Source organism: Halichoeres trimaculatus, unplaced genomic scaffold (assembly GCF_033239565.1).
Source record: "Halichoeres trimaculatus isolate MK-OKI-2021-1 unplaced genomic scaffold, fHalTri1.1 fHalTri1_scaffold_11, whole genome shotgun sequence".
NCBI classification, from domain to species: Eukaryota; Metazoa; Chordata; class Actinopteri; order Labriformes; family Labridae; genus Halichoeres; species Halichoeres trimaculatus.
The window spans coordinates 35,239,796-35,259,529 of NW_027437189.1; the positions used below are offsets into that span (position 1 = coordinate 35,239,796).

Below are 19,734 nucleotides of genomic sequence, written 5' to 3' on the forward strand. Positions count from 1 at the left end.
AATTTCAAGCCTCTCAGAGCTAGTGGCTAAACCCAAATTCCATAACCAGAAAAGCAGAGAGGCAGGACGTGATGAGACATGTCGTCACACAGACAGAAAATCAGGAGTGAAGCTGCAAACATGGGTCAACATAATTTTCAACAATGTCAGGTAATAAATTATTGTACAAACCTGCAACTAACACCAAATTGTAGCAGACAGTCTGCTGAAAGTGAGTATAACATTAAAGTAGGACTGAAGTGTTGCGTCACAATTACAATCTGCTTGACGGAGGTCTGCGCTCTCTGAGTGCTTTTCTAGTTTTGGTCGTTTCATTGTTTTCATTAATAAACTATAATAATAAACTTTATTTATGTAGCACTTTTAAAAACGTTTGTTTACAAAGTGCTTTGACAGCAATGGCACAGACAACAAAAAAAGAAGGTTAAATAAAATCAAAGAACAATTAAAGACAAACACAAATAACAGAATGAAATAAAGAGTCATCATAATACAAAATAATACAAAGAACTTAAACACTAACATAACACAAACACACACATAACACAAAGAACTTAAACCCCAGAAGAGGGCACAACAGACCGCTAGCCATAGACACAGAGGAGGCCCCAACCTCACAGGGCTGGAGACACATCAGGGTACAGCAAAACACAAGTGCAACTGTGCCCTGATGGTGTTAGGTGGCTAGTGACTCCAGCCCCATAAATCAAAGGGCTCCCTCCATAAATCATAAGAACCCAGACAATACAGGAACACTGCTACATAAAATGAGACCGTGAGGACCAGTAAAATCAAGTAAGCTAATAAATAAATAAATAAATAAATAAATAAATAAATGAATAAATAAATAAATAAATAAATAATTAAAATTAATAAATAAGATACATTACTAAATTAATAAAAACAGGAGACAGCAATAAAACAAAATATAGATAATAAAAGAGACAGAACAGTAACACAAATAGCTTCAAAGACTTCAATAAAAGATTAAAAGAATGACTAAAGATGAGGCAAGATAAACAATCTGAATAAAAATAAAAGAAAGACTGAAAGACTAAAAAGACTAAAGGGACTAAAAAGACTTAAAAGACGACATCACATTAAAGTAGTTCTATAAAAGTGAGTTTTTAAAAGTGACTTAAAAGAAGCTACAGCCTTATCTCCTCTGGCAGGTGATGATGATTCAATGTATATTTTATATCATTTAAAGAAGCAAAAATAAATAGAGATTTCAGGGTCCTGTTCTTATGAATAAAAAAAGGTGTAAAGTCAAAGTTCGTATCCAATCCCAACAAAACATCCCTATAACAAACCAGCAGTTTTCCGGTCATGAGACTGTCCCTCCCGGTGCATGCTGGGAAATGTATTCCTCGGTGGCTCACTTCCCATTTGTTCTTATCTGTCGTAGATGAGGATGAAACTCTACCTCCCACCAGCACCGCCGCTCTATTACCTCGTTACTTCGTTTCCACACTGGACTGAAGAGAAATGTCAGATTTGTTAGGTTTGTGTGAGTTAGCACAGGTCAGCCTCATTTTGAGCGGAATGTAGAGAAGTGTCCTGTTTTAGAAAACGCGGATTTGTGTTAGGGCGGCGGGTAATTAAGATGGTTTCCACCAGGGAGGTCCTGGTAGCTGTTAAGGGCTAGTCCATAGGTTAGCTCTGAGAAGATGGAAGCTAGTTCTCTAGCCATGGATAACCCACACTAACATAAACTAACTCCTTGTTAATAAATAACACAGACTGCAGCAGATGCATTGCTATAAACCTGCCTGTTAGCCAGCAAGCATATCTTCAGAATAAAGATGGAAGAAGTGGACAAAATCTTAATTCACGCCCTCAAACAAGTCGGCACGTAAGTACAGCAGAGCTCTGACTGATCAGCTGTGTGTGTGTCAGTGCTAACGCTATCATGTTAGCTGCTTCATGTTGTGTTTGCTGGTTTGTCTCATCGCTGTCAGTCATGTAATGAGCCTCCCGCTGCTCGTCATATGATCTGAGACAGCATATTATTCAAGGTTATCTAAGGCCAACGTCATGGCATTGACCTGAGCATGATAAAACTAGTTGTGCTGATAAAACTAGATGTTCACTATGTGATTACAGCTGTTTTGTCGTTATCCAGTCGTTTTTAACCGTGTCCCCCTTTTCTCTGTGCGTAATAATATTCTAAGTATGAAGGTATTTGCATTAGGGTATATGTTCGAACACTTATGTATAAACCTAAAAGTTTAATACATGGACACATTTCATAGATATTGAAAACAAGAAGAAGACAGGTTAGTGTGATTAAGATGAATAATCAGTTAAAATGGGACGGAAACTGCAGGCTAACCCGTGACAGGATCATCAAACATCAATTATACCACAACAGATTGATTTAGAGATAATAATATGATTTAGGGCTGCGCAATGAATCTCAGTGATATTGCAGCATTAGCATTTACACTAGCGACTCCAGAAATCTTGGAGTATAGCATTTAATTATCATACATAGGCCTGTCATGATAACACATTTTGCTTGACAATAATTTTCCAAAATATTATTGCCGATAAACGATATTATTGTCAATATTATTTTGTTTTTTTTTTTTGTTTTTTTCCCATTTTTTCATTGATGTCATTATGATAAATTGGATAATAAAGTGAGTACACCATATCAAAAGCAAGAAACTTTAATTTCTTAAGAGTATTTAACTGAAATTTAAAGTTCAGGATCTTTTAAGTAAAATAAATTACACAAAAAATATAATAAACTTAAACAAAAAAGAGAAAAAAAAACAATGAAAATGACATGGACTCTCTTTTAGAAAAAAATACATGTCAATGAAAATAATTAATACTAATCGAAAACAATAAAACTTTTAAAACTATTGAAGGGCTGCATTTCTTTGGCAATGTAGCGGTCTTTGAGCGCCCACCATTTGTGCTTTTATTTCTATTTACTTTGCAGACCAAAAGCCTCAGTAAGAGTGGATTGTCAAAGAACAAGGCTCCGCTGCACCTCCCCTCCTTCTTCTTCGTCGCCACTATTTTCAAACAAATGCGACATATCAGCTCGTTGGTGTTCATGAGCTCACACTTTGTTCATTCTGATAAAAAACAAAATATTCCCACACTGGGACTGTGGCAGGCGGCTTAAGAACTGTATCTTTGGTGCCATCACTCATATTAGCGTGTGTTTCCTCCTTACCCCTCAGGACGCTTGCTTCAGCTCTCTCCGTGTGTACATGCGATCAGCCCCATCTTCACCCCAAAGATCACATTTTTGACAGATGCTCACTCCACTATAAATCCGCTAAATCCGCTATAGAACCTATGCACCTCGATGTTAGGAAAGATAGACGTAGTGAGCCATCTTCTCATTCAGCCTCTTTGGTCGAAAGAGAGGAGGAAAACAAACATGCATGCACGTGTCAGTATATCGAGGCTGGCAAACTTACCGTACTTCCTTTTTGTTTGTCTGCTTGTTTGTTAGTGGATTCCTTATTTTTTTTTCTGATTGTATTTCCCACAGAGAGATCAGTGAGGAGGTGGGCAGTGTCAAACAGTTTACCAGTGAGCTGATAGTGGAGGCAGTGGTCAGATGTATTCGAGTGATCAATCCAGGCCTGGGCAGTGGGCTGCCTACCTCCCTCCCTCCAGGCATGTCTGCCCGCTTCAGGGTGGGCATGAGCCTCGCACAAGCCTGCCAGGTAAGACCCCTCTCTCTCTGTTCTAACCTTTACTTAATAAGGGTGAATGGAGCTCCTTTACAGTTTGAATCAGACAGAAAAACTACAGTTCATCACAAATGAACAGATATAAGACAGACTCACTGTGAGCAGGCAGAGCTGTTTGTGTGTGTGCATGTCTGAGTGTGTGTATGTGACATATAACACCTTTGTTTGTCAGGACATTGGCTACAAAGGAGAGATAGGCTACCAGACGTTTCTGTACAGCAACGAACCAGAGATCCGCTCTCTGCTCATGTTCCTGGTGGAGAAGCTGCCTAGAGAGAGTGCAGAGACCTCAGACCAGCCAACAGGTACAGGGGACACTCCTCTTTTGTATTTTCATGCACTTGTGTTGTCCACAGATGATGATATCTTCACACAGAGTAGGAAAGCTGGCAAGATGTGTATAACCAAAGAACCATTTAGCTGAATTATAGAGCAGAACTTTTTTTAAACACTTAAAGGTTCAAGAGAAGAGTTTAGTTCTTCAGAAAATTTCAGGCTTTTTCTGCATCTTATTAAAACACAGTGGTGCCTTTAGGGATCACTGCACATGTGATTATTCTTCTTCTTGACAGTGGCAGACAGACATTTTAATCTGAAGTGATGAGAAACAGTCTGTTGGTAAAATCTTCTTTCCCAAAACTTTGCAAATCTTTGTAAAAGCATCACCTGACCTCACACCTGTTGACCATATTAGTCTCCTATATCATTCTATATTAGAGATGAGAGTGAGCTTAGGTGGTCATGCTGGTTACTTATAACAGTATGAGAAGAACTGTTCATGACAGGAACAGATTAACAAACAGCTGTAGAGAGTTTTTTTCTGAAATGAGGAAGTCTTCTGTTTTGTTCTGCTCTAGGGTTACTCAAGATGAAGTTGCTGTCATGTCGAGGTGTTTTGTTCTTGAATCTCTGTGGAGATGGTTAAAACTGTGTTTTCTCCTTGCAGGTAAATCCGTGGTCCTCCAGAGATCCATCGCTGCTGCAATCAAAGCCCAGCTGTCTGTGCCCTGGCTGCCTCCAAACTGTAGACTGCCTCTGAACTGTGAAACACAAGTAAATACACAACATTTTATTTTATTTAATGACTGCAAAACGTTTGAGAGGATCAGACTTATTCAGACTAGCAATTTTTCTGAGAAGCTGAATTTTCCTCTGAATCAATAGGTTCCTTTCTATGAAAATGCTATCTTTCTTATGAGAGAAAATGCAAATCATATTCCTTAATAGAAAAATTATTCGTAACAGCAGGGAACAACACAATCACAAATGGAACAGTGCAATGGCGAGGCTACTTGAGACATGAAACTAAATAAGTTCACTGTCTGTTAGAAGCAAAACAAACTTGCAAACTTAGGAGAGCAATTGTTGCATCTTTACTTGTCTGTGTGTGTAAATGTGCGCACGTGTTTGTGTGTCTGTGAAGGTGATGGGGCGTCGACAGCAGGGGGCAGGAGAGTGTGTGCTGCATCTTCACAGAGAAGGCTCTGGCAAATGTTTCTTGTGGTAGCTTTATTATACGGAATGAGCTTGTCTGTGTGTGACAATGTGCGCACTTGTTTGTGTGTCTGTCAATGCGTTGGAGGTGGAACTTCGCCATGCGCGAAACATGGAAAGCAAAATTAACTCGACTCTCAGGGGGGGCGGGTGCCTCCATTGGGAGGGTGGGCCACCTCCCTTTACAATGGGAGGGGAAACACTGGTCAGGAGTAGGGATGGGTATCGAATTAGGTATTTTATAGGTACCGACCAAATTCTGTCAAAAGTACCGAGTGTCGACTCAGGTAAAACCAAAAGGTACCATGTTTAGGTACCTAAACACATCCTTGTGACTGTGAGGGAATAGAAGAGTAGGCAATTTTCCATGCTGGGCATGAACACAGCATTGCAAGGTTATATATGGAAAAATAAATATGTTAAATTGAATTTTTTTTATATTTCATTAGTAAAAAAATGTATATCCTCTACCACTTAAACACAAGAAAGTACCGAAACTTGGTACCATTGAGTACCAGTACCGATTGCCAGGTACCGGGCTTTGGTACCATATCGTTTCAGGTGTGAAAGGTACCCATCCCTAGTCAGGAGTGAGCCTTGTGTGGAGCCTGTTCACAGTTATGCCAGCTGCTGAAAACACTGGCACAGCAGGGACAGATATGCCAGGTATGGCCAGGTATTTCCGTGCAAGGTTTGCTACTCTTGGAGACCTGCCTTCCTTTACCTTCCACCATGTTGTAGGACTTGAGTCAAAGTCAGGTGGTGGATCTTTAAGAAAGTAGTCCACTTTTGTTCGTTTGTCTTGTTGTTGTTGTTGTCAGAGGTCTGCTTCTCTTGTGTTCCCACGTGTGCATCAAGGACATCTGGGACAAAGCACGCCATTATGTGGGCTGGCGGGGAATTACGGGTTAAAGCTGTGATTAAGTGTAATTAATTTATTTTGATTGAGTTATTTCTTATTGACAATTAATCGATAATCCAATAATTGTTTGCGTGACTGTATTCTTTAATGTGATCCAGCTGCTAATATGGGAACTGGAAGGCATCTGAAAGCTGTTTGCATTCATCAAAAGAAACAAGCATAGGAAGCCTAAAGGAACCGAGTATATAGTAGGATAAATTAAAGATGCAAGGAGCATTAAGCGGGCCCTCGCCTGTCGTGTGCCCATCGGAGCATGTCCTGGTCGCCACATGTCCTGGCCGCCGCATGTGCAGCAGAATGTGGCCAGAGTGGGAGTGACATCGTGTGTAAAATTGGGGACAAATGTGAGAACATATATGTAATAGATATTATCATGCATTTCCAGAGGGTGGCGCGATTGCAGTAGCAGAGATTTGAGGTTATAGAAGTGTTGTGAGATGGATCTGATGGTGTGTGAAATCTGAAGAAGATTGGGACACTTAAGGACAGAGTAACTATGACTTCCTGGTTTATGATGAGTTTCGGAGTTCAAAGTGATACTCAGGGATGGAACAAGTTGGGTCCTATCACAAGGTTTAGGGCAGAAATGACCCCTACAGCAGTGTTTTTGTGCAGCAGAAGCCCAGAGCGCTCGCACCAAACACCCCCTCCCTGCTCCTCTGCCGGTTTCCTCTGCACTCAGACGGGACCATATTTTACTTGACCAAAAACACAAATAAACGGACTCCCACGGAAAAAATCCGATATCGGTCTGCATTCACGCCTTATTTAGAGAATTTTCAGCGCGTTACTTTCACACAAAAACACCGCTATTAAGGCTCTAGTTCTCATCTTGTCGTAAAACAGTGCTACCTCCGCTGCAGAGCCACAGCTGGCCATGAGGCGCTCGCCGCTTAGTGTATCAGTCTGCGCGCGCTGCGTGACAGATATAAACAAACGCAGGTAGTCTGCCAGGATGAAGAGACACAATGAGAATTTTTCGGTGAAGGGTGGTGGTGCATTTTTCAGTCACTGGGGGGCGCCATGGAGCATATTTTTTGTGCAAGCCCTGGATTCATACATTTTTCCCCGTGACTGAGTTTTATTGTGCAATTGTCTCAAGTGAAAGGCACGCAATTTGGGGTTAAAGGTGGGAAAAGAATAATAATAATCTTTACGGTGTAAGCCTGCCACCTGTGGTTGCAGGCTCAGGCCCTAGAAAGCTCTCTTCAGCAAGGCCTTGGAAAATATGTAAATGTCAACAAAATGATCACACCAAGCAGCTGAGCCTCATAGTGTTCATTGTTTTCCCAAACAGATGATTTGATTAATGAATTAATCAATAATAGAAATGAGGATCTGAATAAAACAAAATAAAAGAATGGCTGTGAGAAACAAACTCACTCCATATGAACATGGAACCAAAGGAAGCTCTGTTCTCCACTCTCTATGCAGAAGCTGCTCGCCTGTGAATGTTTCTGAACAACAGTGGACTCATTTTGACGCAGCCCCATGAAAACTGGGTGGTTTAAAACACTCTACCATAAATCTGGATCAAATGAAAGTAGGATGAAACTCAGCCAGCAGATAATCGCTTAGAAATGGCTGAGGCATTTCTACTCCTGATGAAATGGTCGTGACTTTTATCTCAGGATCTGGATGCACAAAGCTGGCTTGTTTATGATGATGTGTCACATGTCTGGAAACATTTCAACCCTGACAAGAGTTTTTTTGATTCTCTTCAGAGTCCTGGAGAATTGCACTGCTTCCACGTCCAGCCGCTGAGTTTGGCACACTGCACTAAAGGTCCTGGGAAGAAGCAGCTGAAAGGTAGATACCATGCTGCAGACAGACATGCAAACACAGGTGCGGGAGAGCTTTTCTGCAGGTCAGAGTTTGCAGCAGCTTTCCAGTAGATGGTGATGTGATTGAACATTTGATTATTAATACCCAGACGGTTTTTTAAAAACATCTTTAGTTTATAAAATTCATGATTTTATGCAATTTAATTTTTCAGCCTGTCTAAAGATTATTCTGAAAGCATGGTTTATGTCATAGAGAGGACAGGACAGTGGACAGAGCTGGAAACAGGGGTGGAGTAGAGACTGGCATGTTTGAAACTGGCCACAGGCTGGGTTTGACCCTGAGCCACCAGACTCTTGGGTAAACCTTATGGGGCGTGATTTACACTGCAAGGCCAACTGTGCTCCAGGTGACTAATAGAAGGTGGTTGAAGTCTTGAGTTTTCAAACTGTGTTTCTGTTCCTTCTGTGACATCAGAGGTAAGAGACTACCAGCGGGATATTCTCCTGCCTGTGACCGCCCAGCCTTCCCATCATTCCTTTGTGGCAGCGTCCATACTGGAGCAGCACACGGCTGAGCTGAGTGCTGCTCAGGAGTGGGACAACGAGTGGAACAGCCAGGGACTCCTGTCCCGCCTCACACCACAGGTGAGTCTCTCTAAACCCACAGGGACTGGGTTTGAGTCTGTGAAGCTGCGCGGTTTTCTTTTTGACTCTGAGGACCTGATGAAACACAGAGCAGGGAGGAAGCGGCTGGGTTCTTCTCATATGAGCGCAAAACATTTTCAGACTGAAAAACTGATGTTCTTATCATGTAGATAGTTAAATTAGATATGAGACCAGGAATGTTTCTAATATTTCACTCTACTTCTGCCAATCTATAAAATACATCGCTACAAAAGCGAAGCAGGGTGAGCTGTCAGCTGGTTTCTTCATATAAAAAATGTGTTTCCTTTATCTGATTACTTAAAAAAAACGTTATCAGTTTTTAGTACACTCTCATGTCAATGATAAAGTCTCTGCAGAGAACATTCAGACGACGTTAAATCAACTTTTAGTCTTGATTTTTTCTAAGGAAGCTGTATTAGTTTCAGGATTTACTGTAAAGATGATTATTTCACTCCTCACAATATTATCATATAAAAGTGAACTGTGTGTGAAAAAGTGACTATTTCACAGCAAAAGACGTCCATTAACATGGGATTACACACAACCTGCTCTCCTCGTGGTACAAACAATCATAAAATCTGTTCTACCCGAGCGTAGTTGTGCATGTACGACACACAGCTTGTCCAGGCACCAAAACGACCACAAATGAAGTTAATGGGATTCGTTTTTGTAGGTGAACTAGTTTATGATATTGAAAAGGTTTTATTATCTGTATCTGACACAATGCAGGTTGGTCTGTCCCTCTGTCTCTTCTGCTTCAAACTGAAGCAGACCTGGTGAGAGCTCCAGTCCCTCCTCAGTCTGTGACAGGTTCAGGTTCAGGCTGGAGTCTGTAGCTTCTTTCAGGGCTCGAACACATTTTTAAAAGCCAACCTTCCACATTTCTGGACCTAAAAGGAAACGATGAATAATATTGTGGCTTCTAACAGTCAAATATCACTGATCAAATGAAAGATGTGTAGACTAAATGTTAAAAACTCTGTTGTAGTTCAGTTTATCACATTCACACTGCTGATGACTGGAGTTATTTCCTTGCAGGCAAGTTTTTTTCTGACGCTTTTAACACCACTTCTATTTCAACCTTCCTGACCCCCAGAGGAGGTACTTCAAGCACTGAATGATACCATATCGTGCACGCGCAGGTCGAGTAGCTATACCAACAGAGTCACGTGTAACCCACTGATGACCCCGACAGGTCTATATCCTCCAGTGTCATCAGAGGATCTGTTCCTTTACATCTTCTGGCTCGCAGGTGTTGGACCAGTGAGTGGCTCTTTGGCTTGTCGCTGGTAGCCCTGAGACTCTGTCAGAGTTGCAGGGTTTCAGTCGCCCTCCAAGGGCTGTGACAAGCTTGACTTCAGCTTCCTTAGATAGTAATCCCCAGAGGTAGTCGCAGACACATTGTGAGTGTCACAGCTTTTGTTGTTGCTGAGGTTGTGTGTGTTTTCACCACATCAGCGTAGTTCAGTTCTCTATTTTACTGTTACCGAAGTTGTGTTCGCCGGAGCTAACCGTTAACAGCGTAGTGTAGCAACTCGGCCTACAGCCAGCTTGTATTAGTTCTTTTGTTGCGGTTAGTAAATTTGTGTTTGCCAGAGCTAACAGCTAGCAGCATAGGATAGCAACTCGGTTGTGGGCAATCGTGCTTAAGCACGGCACGGTTTACTGGTTAATTTTGATGCCACTACTTTTGTTAAAAAATGGTTGTTTGACCATAGACATTTACTGAGCACTTTCACGAGGTTTTACTGGTCCTGCTCCGGGACCAGCCAGCTCCTACGAATTGAGGTGGGTGTAGAGGGGACCCCTCGTGACTTTGTTGGTATGAGTCATCCAGTTCTTGAAGCACAGCCTCTGGTGGTCAGGAAGGTTGAAATAGAACGAGGGTTACATATGTAACAGCGGTTCCATGCACCCTGGATGACCGCCAGAGCTTTTGGTCACTTGGGATCATCGCATCTCAACAGAAGATTCCACAGGAACAGATCTTCTGATGACACTGGAGGATATAGACTTGTCGGGGTCATCAGGGGGTTACACGTGACTCTGTTGGTATAGCTACTCGACCTGCGAATACACGATATGGTATCATTCAGTGCTTGAAGCACCTCCTCTGGTGGTCATCCAGGGTTTATAGAACTGTGGTTACATACGTAACCCTCGTTTTCCAGCAGTCAAACAATCTGCGTCATTTCTCTCTCCCTCTGCTACGGGGTTTTGTTTCTCCAGCACAGAGAAGTCTCTGTTTTTTCTGCACTGCGTCCCTCTATGTTGTAAATTCTGTGGGTCTGGCCAGCTTAACCTTGAATATTTAGGGGCATGTTGGGTAAATGATGAATGTTTTCAGCTGCCACATTTATCAATACCTGATCAGGCATACGCCATGATTGGCCCTGGTACGCACGTTTCCTGGATCACACGTGACCGTTGCTGTAAGCTCATTTTTACACTCAAATTTGTGCCAATTCCCACGCAGGATTGATAATTGAGGGCCACTGTGCCCCCTGTGTTTTTATAGCAGAGGAATGTGTTTCTTAAGACCTGTCTGAGCTGAATGATTGTGTGTGTGTTTCTCTCTTTGTCTGAAGGAGTACCGCTCCAGGAAACTGGGCCGGCTGCGTAAACGTATTGAGGAGCAGCTTCGCTCTGCTGCTCTGCCCTCTCCTGAAAGTGCCTTTAGTGGTCCCTGCTCTTCATCAGAGCTGTCTGAGCTGCTGCAGTCTTTCAGAGGCACCGCCCCCTCCGACCACATCCTGACCAAGGGCACGCACTTCACCCACACACAGAAGTTCTCCTTCACACAGGTGCGGAGCAGAACACAGACATGGGCAATAAGACTGTCAGAGGATACAAAGTTTCTGCTGTGTTCTCCAACTGTGTGTGTGTGTGTGTGTTTCCTACAGGAGGCAGTACCAGTAACCAGCCCCCTCCCCACTGGGCCTCAGTCAGAGACTGAAATCCAGCTCCGGCAGCAGGAGGAGCTGACCTCTCTCCAGCACCAGTTTCAGCAGCTCTGCAGTGACGTGGATCAGCTGGCAGCGGACTTAAAGCACACGAGTGTCACTAATACACAGGTAACATAAACACACATGCATGCACACACGCTGAGGCTGATGGAGGTCATTTTATAATGTGGCTCTTTTCACTCTCTAGGTGTTGGATGAGTTGAAGCAGAGGGAGCTGGGAAACTCTGAAAAAGATGAGAAGATGCAGGTGAAGAAGAAAACCGTGGATCTGCTGCCAGACGCGGACGAGAACCTATTGAAGCTTCAGGTAGGAGGGCTGAGTGAAATCCCTGATCAGGTATCAGACTCCTCACACCCAGCAGAGAGATCCAAACCTGTCCGTTCCTCCTACCTCAGGCTCTGGTTGAAGCAAGTGCAAACCGGGTGGTGAACCTGGCCTCTCAGTGGGAGAAACATCGAGCTCCACTCATAGATGAGCATCGCAGACTGAAGGAAATCTGCAGCAACCAGGATGTGAGATACTACCACAGATCACCATAGATATGTCCTGTCACTTTGTTAATCTGACCATCTGTCTCTCTTTTCTTCAGATGGAGTCATCCAGGAAGCTGACAGAAATCAAGTCTCTGCATGACAAAATCCGTGTGTCCTCCGAGGAGGCCAAAAAGAAGGAGGAGATCTACAAACAGCTGGTAACTGAACTTAAGATGGTTTTCACCAGAACAGAAATAATCAGCAGCAAGTTCAGCTAAAGCCAGGTTATCACAAAAGGGTTGCATGACTTCAACTTGAGACAGAGAAAGAATCACAGAGATTTCATCATTTCTAAATGACTCTGCAGAGCAAACCATGTGCTCAGCTTGTGTTTGCACAAATGTGAATGAGACATTTTTCATTTTTCTGCTGTGGGGGAAGTTTGCCTCCCTGTGTGAGTAAAACTCACTGGAACACAACCTCAGATAGATAAAGAGCAGCCAGCTATTAAACATTGTGTTTGTCTTTATGGAGTGTGTCTCAGGGTGTGCACTTCACAGCAGGGGCAGACTGGTCATCTGGATGAATACCAGAACGGCCCATTGGCGGCAGCCGGCGGCCGGTGCTGCCGAATAGCTGCTGCGCCACCATCATGTTTTTTTCTCTCTTTTTACAATATAGGCCTACTGCTGTTTCAGGGGTGGCAGCAATGCGCTGGCACAAACTGAGCTGCAGCTTACTCGCTACTTATAGGTGTTGAGAGCAAGTGGAGATGGAAGAAATACACTAGAGGGTAGAGACCATCACAGGGGACGTGTCCCCCTCTTCCACAAAGTTGTCCCCCCCAAAAATCGTGGTTAAATAACATTTTTCTAGTAGTAGAGTAATGTGTTTCCGTGGTATAATCCAAGTAACGCTACTTAAAAACACACTGACAATTTTAGTTGTTAAAGATCACAAACCCCCCTGCCCTTAAAATGGTTTGGTCCAAACTTTCTCATGGTGACCAGCGCGTCAAAGCTGTTCCTCAGAGGAGGATGTAGATGACAACAATAATGGTTGTAGATCTAAAGTGGTTTATATATATATATATATATATATATATATATATATATATATATATATATATATATATATATATATATATATATATATATATATATATATATATATGTATATAAACTAAAACTATGCAAGACATTTGATTAAGTATCAAGACAATACAGCAAAAATATAGCATTTATTTTAATGTCACTCCCCCCCTAGAATTACTGTGAAATTTTACTGTTTACCCCAACAAGAGGAATTTACGCCCCTGGACACCATGAAGACTGCTGTTGGTAATTCCAAAAAAAGGAAAGAGAAGGGTGGGGCTAAGAAGGCAAGAGAGAAGAAAACCAGACAACTAGAGAGTGAATCATCCAAATGTCGCAAACTTACAGACACGTTTGCCAGTGGCAGGCATTTAAAACTATGAAAATCAGGAACAAAACACTCAAAATAGTTTCTCTGTGGGCTTCTCTTAACCCTCTCCTGAAACCAGAGCAACTGGATGTTTTAGCTGCAGGCTAGCAGCTGTTTCATTTTAGCTCAACTCTGGTTGTTGCTACCCTGGGAAAATTAGTTGTCCCCCACACATACAATTCTATTGACAGGCTTAACTCAGTAGTTCCAGGTTGAAAATACATCATGTACCCCCTGCAATGTTCTTTGGTACCCCTGGGGGTAAACGTACCCCTGGTTGGGAATCATTGTTCTATACTATGCTCTTAACACCACTTTTAATCAACTGCAGTGATAATGCTTTGATTTTGAAGGTAGAATATCATGGGTTAAATATTGAAGTATTTTGAACCCTGTGTCTCTGGCTGATGATCTTTTGAGCACCTGTTGTTGTGGACTGGGCCGAGTCAAAGTCCAGGGCTGTTTTTCAGTCCCAGTCCGCCACTGCTTCCCAACCCTACCTGTGTCTGCAGTTTGCTGATTTCACCCCTCATCCTGTGTCTGTTTGTGTCTTCTCTCTTCTCTCAGGTAACAGAGTTAGAAAACCTTCCTCAGGATGCGTCTCGGTCTGCGTACACTCAGAGGATTCTGGAGATCGTTGGAAACATCAAAAAACAGAAAGAGGAGATTACCAAGGTACACTTGACCAAACAGATCCAGAGATCACACCATGTCAAACCTGATGTTTTTCTATTTTAACTTCTTTATGGAGAAATGAGCATTTTAATAAACACACAACAAATGATCTATCACGTTCTGTGAACAACGCTTTCTCACTCAGAATGTGCACTGTTCACCTGCTGGTCTTAGGTCTGGGTCTTTGGTTCTGTTCTTCACACCTTGTGAACATAAAGTGTCTCTGACAGTGTGAGAAGCAGGCCCAGAAGAGGAAAGCAGAATAAAATGTTATATTCATCATTACAGACCTTTAAAAACTGATGCAACTTCAGAGAGCCTCCCTCGGGGACATGGGGGGGCGTCTCAAAGCGATAAGGTTCCATCCTTCCTTCCTCCACTTGCGTCGTTCATTTGCGTCTTAGTCCCTCCCACCAGAGATGCATGAGAGAGACACGAGGAAATGAAGAGAGGAGAGAGGATGGAGGGGATTCGTTTATAGAGCAATGGGACATTCTCTCCTCACGTCACATGAAGTGAGATGTTTCAGTGATGACGGCATCAGCTGATCACCTCTGGATCATCTGTCAGTCAGCTCTATCAGCTGTTTGTGTGTCTGCACATGTGCGCTGTAATAACTCAGATCAAACAGAGACAGTATCAGAGATTTGTCTGTTTCTTTAACTTGTTTAACAAACACGTTACCATGAAGAAAACCTGCTCTCTGTTTATTCTGTGTGCTGTTTAAAGCTCATGGATCACTTTTCCGGGAAAATGCGTGAGATAATTTATGAATTATTTAGCCTTTATCTTGAGCCTATCTGATCGTGAACTCTAAAGCTTATTAATATGACCCACCTTATTGTGTCTCAGGAAGATACTGTTTATCAGTCAGTTTTCTGTATTTATCCTCTGTTATATTGATTTGATGATGGCTGTGTTCAGTGTTTTGTGCTTTAAACTCACAACAAACACTTTATTACCAGATTTATGATCAGTTTCTGAACGACCCTTAGTGCCTGATTTAAGCTTTTTCTTTCATTAAACTCCGTTGTGTTTGTGAAGTTGGAAAAATCTGAGCCGCTGCAGCGTCCAATTAGAGAGTGATATTCAATATGGGGGCGTGTCTGTCAGTGAAAAGACTTCCACAAAGCCGGCTCCCGTGTCTCCTCGATCATAGCTCCTCCGATCAGTCTCCTCCATCCTCTCTCCTCTGAGTGCAATTATCGCTTTGGGACAGTCTTCAAAATAGCGACTGGGAAAGTACTTCTGGTGCCACAGAGGAAAGGGAAAGCTCGAAGTTAACACATTGAGACGCACCCATGGAGGGATCTGTGTTTATTACAGAAGACAAACACAGCATGTTTTCAACATTGAAGCGTCTCCTCTGTGGATGGTTCTGCTCTCACAAACTCTTGACCCTGATCTCATTTCAGATCTTATCAGACACTAAAGAACTCCAGAAAGAAATCAACAACCTAACAGGGAAACTGGACCGGACCTTTGCTGTGACCGATGAGCTCGTTTTCAAGGTGAGGGTCTTTTTTTATCAGAAGAGCTCTGGTTACATTTATTTTAAGCTGTTTATCTGTGAAGAAAAGTTTTTACTGCTGTAGAATAAAAAGAATTCCTTCAGGAGAGGGATAAGATTTTTTTTTGTATTAACAGGGCATGTTCTGTTGTTGATTTTATCAGTGTAATACTGTGAATGAAATGATAGTAAGTTTCTGAAACTATATGGACAGTTTTAATTTGTTCTGCTCCTGTGGAATCAAACTGCTTTAATTTTTATCAGAAAAAACAAGGTTCAAAACATTTGATCAAATATTTCTGCAACTTTTTAATAGTCCACCATCAAATCCTGAAACATTTGTTCACATGAGGTGTGTACCCAGCCTAACTGAATAATACACACATTTCTACAGTTCTACTGAAATGAACCCCGAGCCCTTCAGAGGGCTACTGAAACATCACACATTTCCCTTCTTCATTGTTTGTTTTACCCACTGATTTTATGAAAATTGTAAACGGGAAAGCTGCATCCTTTCAAAATAAAAGCATGTGATGAAACAAGTTTAGTCCAGTGCAAAAAAGCCCAAAATGTGCCCAGGTTGAAGTTCCTCACAGCATCAGGGCTGTTTCCTCAATCAAAAAATTTTTTTGAATTTATCTTTGTTTGTTCGTAGGACGCCAAAAAAGATGAATCCGTTCGTAAATCCTACAAGTACTTGGCCGCTCTACATGAAGTAAGTCCTCCTGTTGTCATGTATTTGATGCCTTCAGTCACTCTCTTTAGAAAAAGGTTAAGATCATTGTAAGGTCTCTAGGGATGGGTACCGAATTAGGTACTTTTATTGGTACTGACCGAATTCTGTAAAAAGTACCGGGAACTGATTCATGTAAAACCAAAAGGTACCATGTTCATGTACCTAAATGCATCCTTGTGACTGTGAGGGGGTGGAAGAGAAGGGGATTTTCCATGCTGGACATGAACACAGCATTGCAAAGTTATATATTGTAGAATAAATTTGTTAAATTGAATTTTTTTTATATTTCATTATCAAACAAATTGATATTTTTTACCACATAAACACAAAAAAGTACCGAAACTTGGTACCGTTAAGTACCAGTACCGATTGCCGGGTACCAGGCATCGGTACTGTATCGTTTCAAATACGAAAGGTACCCATCCCTAAAGGTCTCATTTATTCTTCTGTAGAACTGTAATCAGCTGATCCAGACCATCGAGGACACTGGGACAATCCTGAGGGAGATCCGAGATCTGGAGGAACAGGTAGGACTTTTTCTAGATCCTTTTTCTAGAAACATCATTTAATCACACAAACAGCACTTAACCAAACATGCTGCCCACAGAAGTGCGGTTTGATTCTTTGGTTCAGCTTCCTGTTGTGTCAGCGAGCTGGTCACTGAGCAAAAAGGAGATTCTTTATCAGAGGAGTTGTCAGCTAGCAGCTTTGAGGCTCAAGGAGGATGTTAAAATTATTATTTATTTCCTGTTCTCACAGAGGTTTGCAGCTTTTCTCAGAGCTCCAATGTCTCTTATCTGCAGCATTCTGACTCCAAACAGGAATCAGATTCTAGTCTGTTTCTTACATCTGAACTTGATGCAGTACATGTTTGTGCAGCAGCACAGTGAAGGATTCAAGTAGTTTTTAAAGTATTTTTTTCACTGGTGTCTGAAAATTTCCAACAGATTGAAGCGGAGCACAACAACAAAACTGTGGCCAACCTGGAGAAGATTTTGGATGACTACAAGGCGATCCGACAGGAGAACTCTGCGCTCACTGCCAAAGTGCGAGAAGGCTGAAGGAAGCTGCGGTTTTCTTTATGAATGAACCTGGAACCGCATATGGACCTGAAACAGCACTCCAGCTTTCACTACGAAAAAGAAGAAGACAAAGAAGAAGAAGAAGAGACAGCAGCTGCTCATTAACACCACCCTCTGATATCATTGGAGGCTGCTCTCTGTACCATGGGACTAACCTGGCATCTTACAGCACAAGCTGAATGGATAGATCCCACTGAGTGCTGTGGCTCGGCTGGTGGCTCCCTGGGGGTCCTCATGCTGGTGTGATTGCTCTGTACCTGAATGAAACACAACACTGGACAGCAGAGGGCGCTGTCAGACCTTTTCTCTTCAAATGTCAAGTCATTCATATCAGTGTATAAAATGTTTTCATAAGATAACTTGATTAAACTGAAACCTTTGAATTTTTAATACAGGAAGTAGTCCATGGTTTTCAGACCTTAGCAGTCCCTTTGTGGTCATATTTCTATTTGAACCCAGTACGTTGAGTGAATGGCCTTTTGAATGTAATCCATTAACAATGTTGTTCAGCCCCATCAGCAGAGTATTGTTGTATATATGGTACCAGCTTAAATAAAGATGCCTTACAAACTTGAAGAGCAGCTCTGCTTGTGATGGTGAGGTCCAGCTCTGTTGACCTGCATGGCTGGACTCTGGTCTGAGAAGTGTTCTGGTTTGCATGTCCCAGTGGTTGGTCAGGTGTAAGCAGGAGAAATGGTTTGTATGGAGAGTAAAAGCAGGAGAAACACCAATTAGCATGATGACATCCCAGCTCATAAAGGTGTTATTTCTTTTTGTGCTGCTGAAGCCAATCCATGTGTCTGTTTCCTTTCCCTGCTTTAGAAATAAATAAGTCCTCCATTCAGTGCACAACAAAAATCTGTAGTTTTCTTCTCTTGACTAGAACAGACCCAGCAAAGCCTATCTCATCATTGATTTTACACGCCATTCAACAAAAAGGCACAAATTTAGAGGAAGAAGTGGCTGTTTTCGGTGTAGCTGTTAAAAACATTTTTTTTTTTTTCAGCATCGCATCATTAGACACAACAAAAAGAACTCTCATTCCTTTACTCTGCTTTGAGCCAAAGTGATTAGGTTGTCATAAGTGAGATTGAGCATTTCGGATCATGTTTACAATGTTTCTTCCAAAGTTTTTTTTTCTTTTTTAATATGACCATCCATTAAGAAAGTTAAAATGGGATGGATGGATGGATGGATGGGTGCAGCAATACTAGCTTAACAGGTCATCGAGTCAATTTTTTCGGACTCGGCGAGTTAGCTTCCGTGCTCGGATTTGTTTTTGGGCAGCTGACGAGACAGGACAAATAACGTAGCCTTCCATGGAGACCATTTTCAACAGGAAAATTGATAAGTGGGGTTCCATGTATGGGTAATTTCTCATTTTAATTTCAAGATGATGCAAAAGTTCTGTTTTCACTTCTAAATTGATTGAAAAGGTCTACAGAACAATTTTGGTTTAGAAGGTCAAGCAAGCGAATCAAAAAATTGCCATCTAGGGGGCGTTAAAGGCTACAAACCCACCACCAGCCTTAACAGAACATGGAAACTGTATTGATCAGATTAACTGATCCATACATAAGAAGTAAGTATTGATTCAGGGTCAGGGGTAGTAACTGATATTTCCAGCTTACTGCCATTTTTTTCAGTACCAGAGCACAACTTCAAAAATAGTATGAAAATCATAGGTCTGTACACACACACACACACACACACACACACACACACACACACACACACACACACACTACAGGCAGACAGAGAGACACAGTCTGTAGTTTGGCATCGTAATGTTGATTATGGTTAAACTGTAAATAACCGTGGCAGCTGGAGTCTGACAGGAGCACAGCAGCAGACCCTCCAAATCACTGATCCAGAGGAACCTACAAGACAAACTCAGATCCTCCCAGAGAGGTGTATGGTCAGTAACTATAACAGGACATTAAGACTAGGGGCTCTAATTTCGTGGCGCAGCGCAGGGGGCGCAAGCCTGGCGCAGCCTGCGCAGTGCTAATTTCGTGCGGCGCACCGCCTTGCGCTGCCAATTTGACAATTTGGTAGACCGTCTGCGCAGAGATGGGTGTGACGGCGCGCCAGGGGGAGTTGACGGTGCACCAGGGGGAGGTGTCAGCAGATTCATGTTGGAGCAGTGACAATTTCATGCCAAAAAAGTGCGCTGAAAGCTCGCCAGCTCCAACCTGGTCTATCCTCGGTGCAAGGCGGAGTGCACCCTCCGCAGCTG

The 19,734-nt window shown here is 42.3% G+C and overlaps 1 protein-coding gene across 2 annotated transcripts; it reads left to right on the forward strand.

The window, feature by feature from the left end:
- Positions 1–1,418: 1,418 nt before the first annotated feature.
- On the forward strand, positions 1,419–18,339 carry ccdc22 (CCC complex scaffolding subunit CCDC22). 2 transcript variants are annotated; one of them, XM_074682305.1, is made up of 16 exons: positions 1,420–1,855; positions 3,518–3,695; positions 3,895–4,027; positions 4,669–4,775; positions 7,863–7,947; positions 8,398–8,567; positions 11,177–11,392; positions 11,492–11,662; positions 11,742–11,861; positions 11,951–12,067; positions 12,145–12,246; positions 14,060–14,167; positions 15,583–15,678; positions 16,333–16,392; positions 16,866–16,940; positions 17,361–18,339. In XM_074682305.1, exons 1-16 carry the CDS (start codon positions 1,806–1,808, stop codon positions 17,472–17,474), a joined length of 1,902 nt encoding a protein of 633 aa, XP_074538406.1. In that variant the 5' UTR covers positions 1,420–1,805; the 3' UTR covers positions 17,475–18,339. The 2 variants fall into 2 exon arrangements, with proteins under 2 accessions (XP_074538405.1, XP_074538406.1); XM_074682304.1 differs by having other exon boundaries at positions 1,419–1,855; positions 11,177–11,662.
- Positions 18,340–19,734: the final 1,395 nt, after the last annotated feature.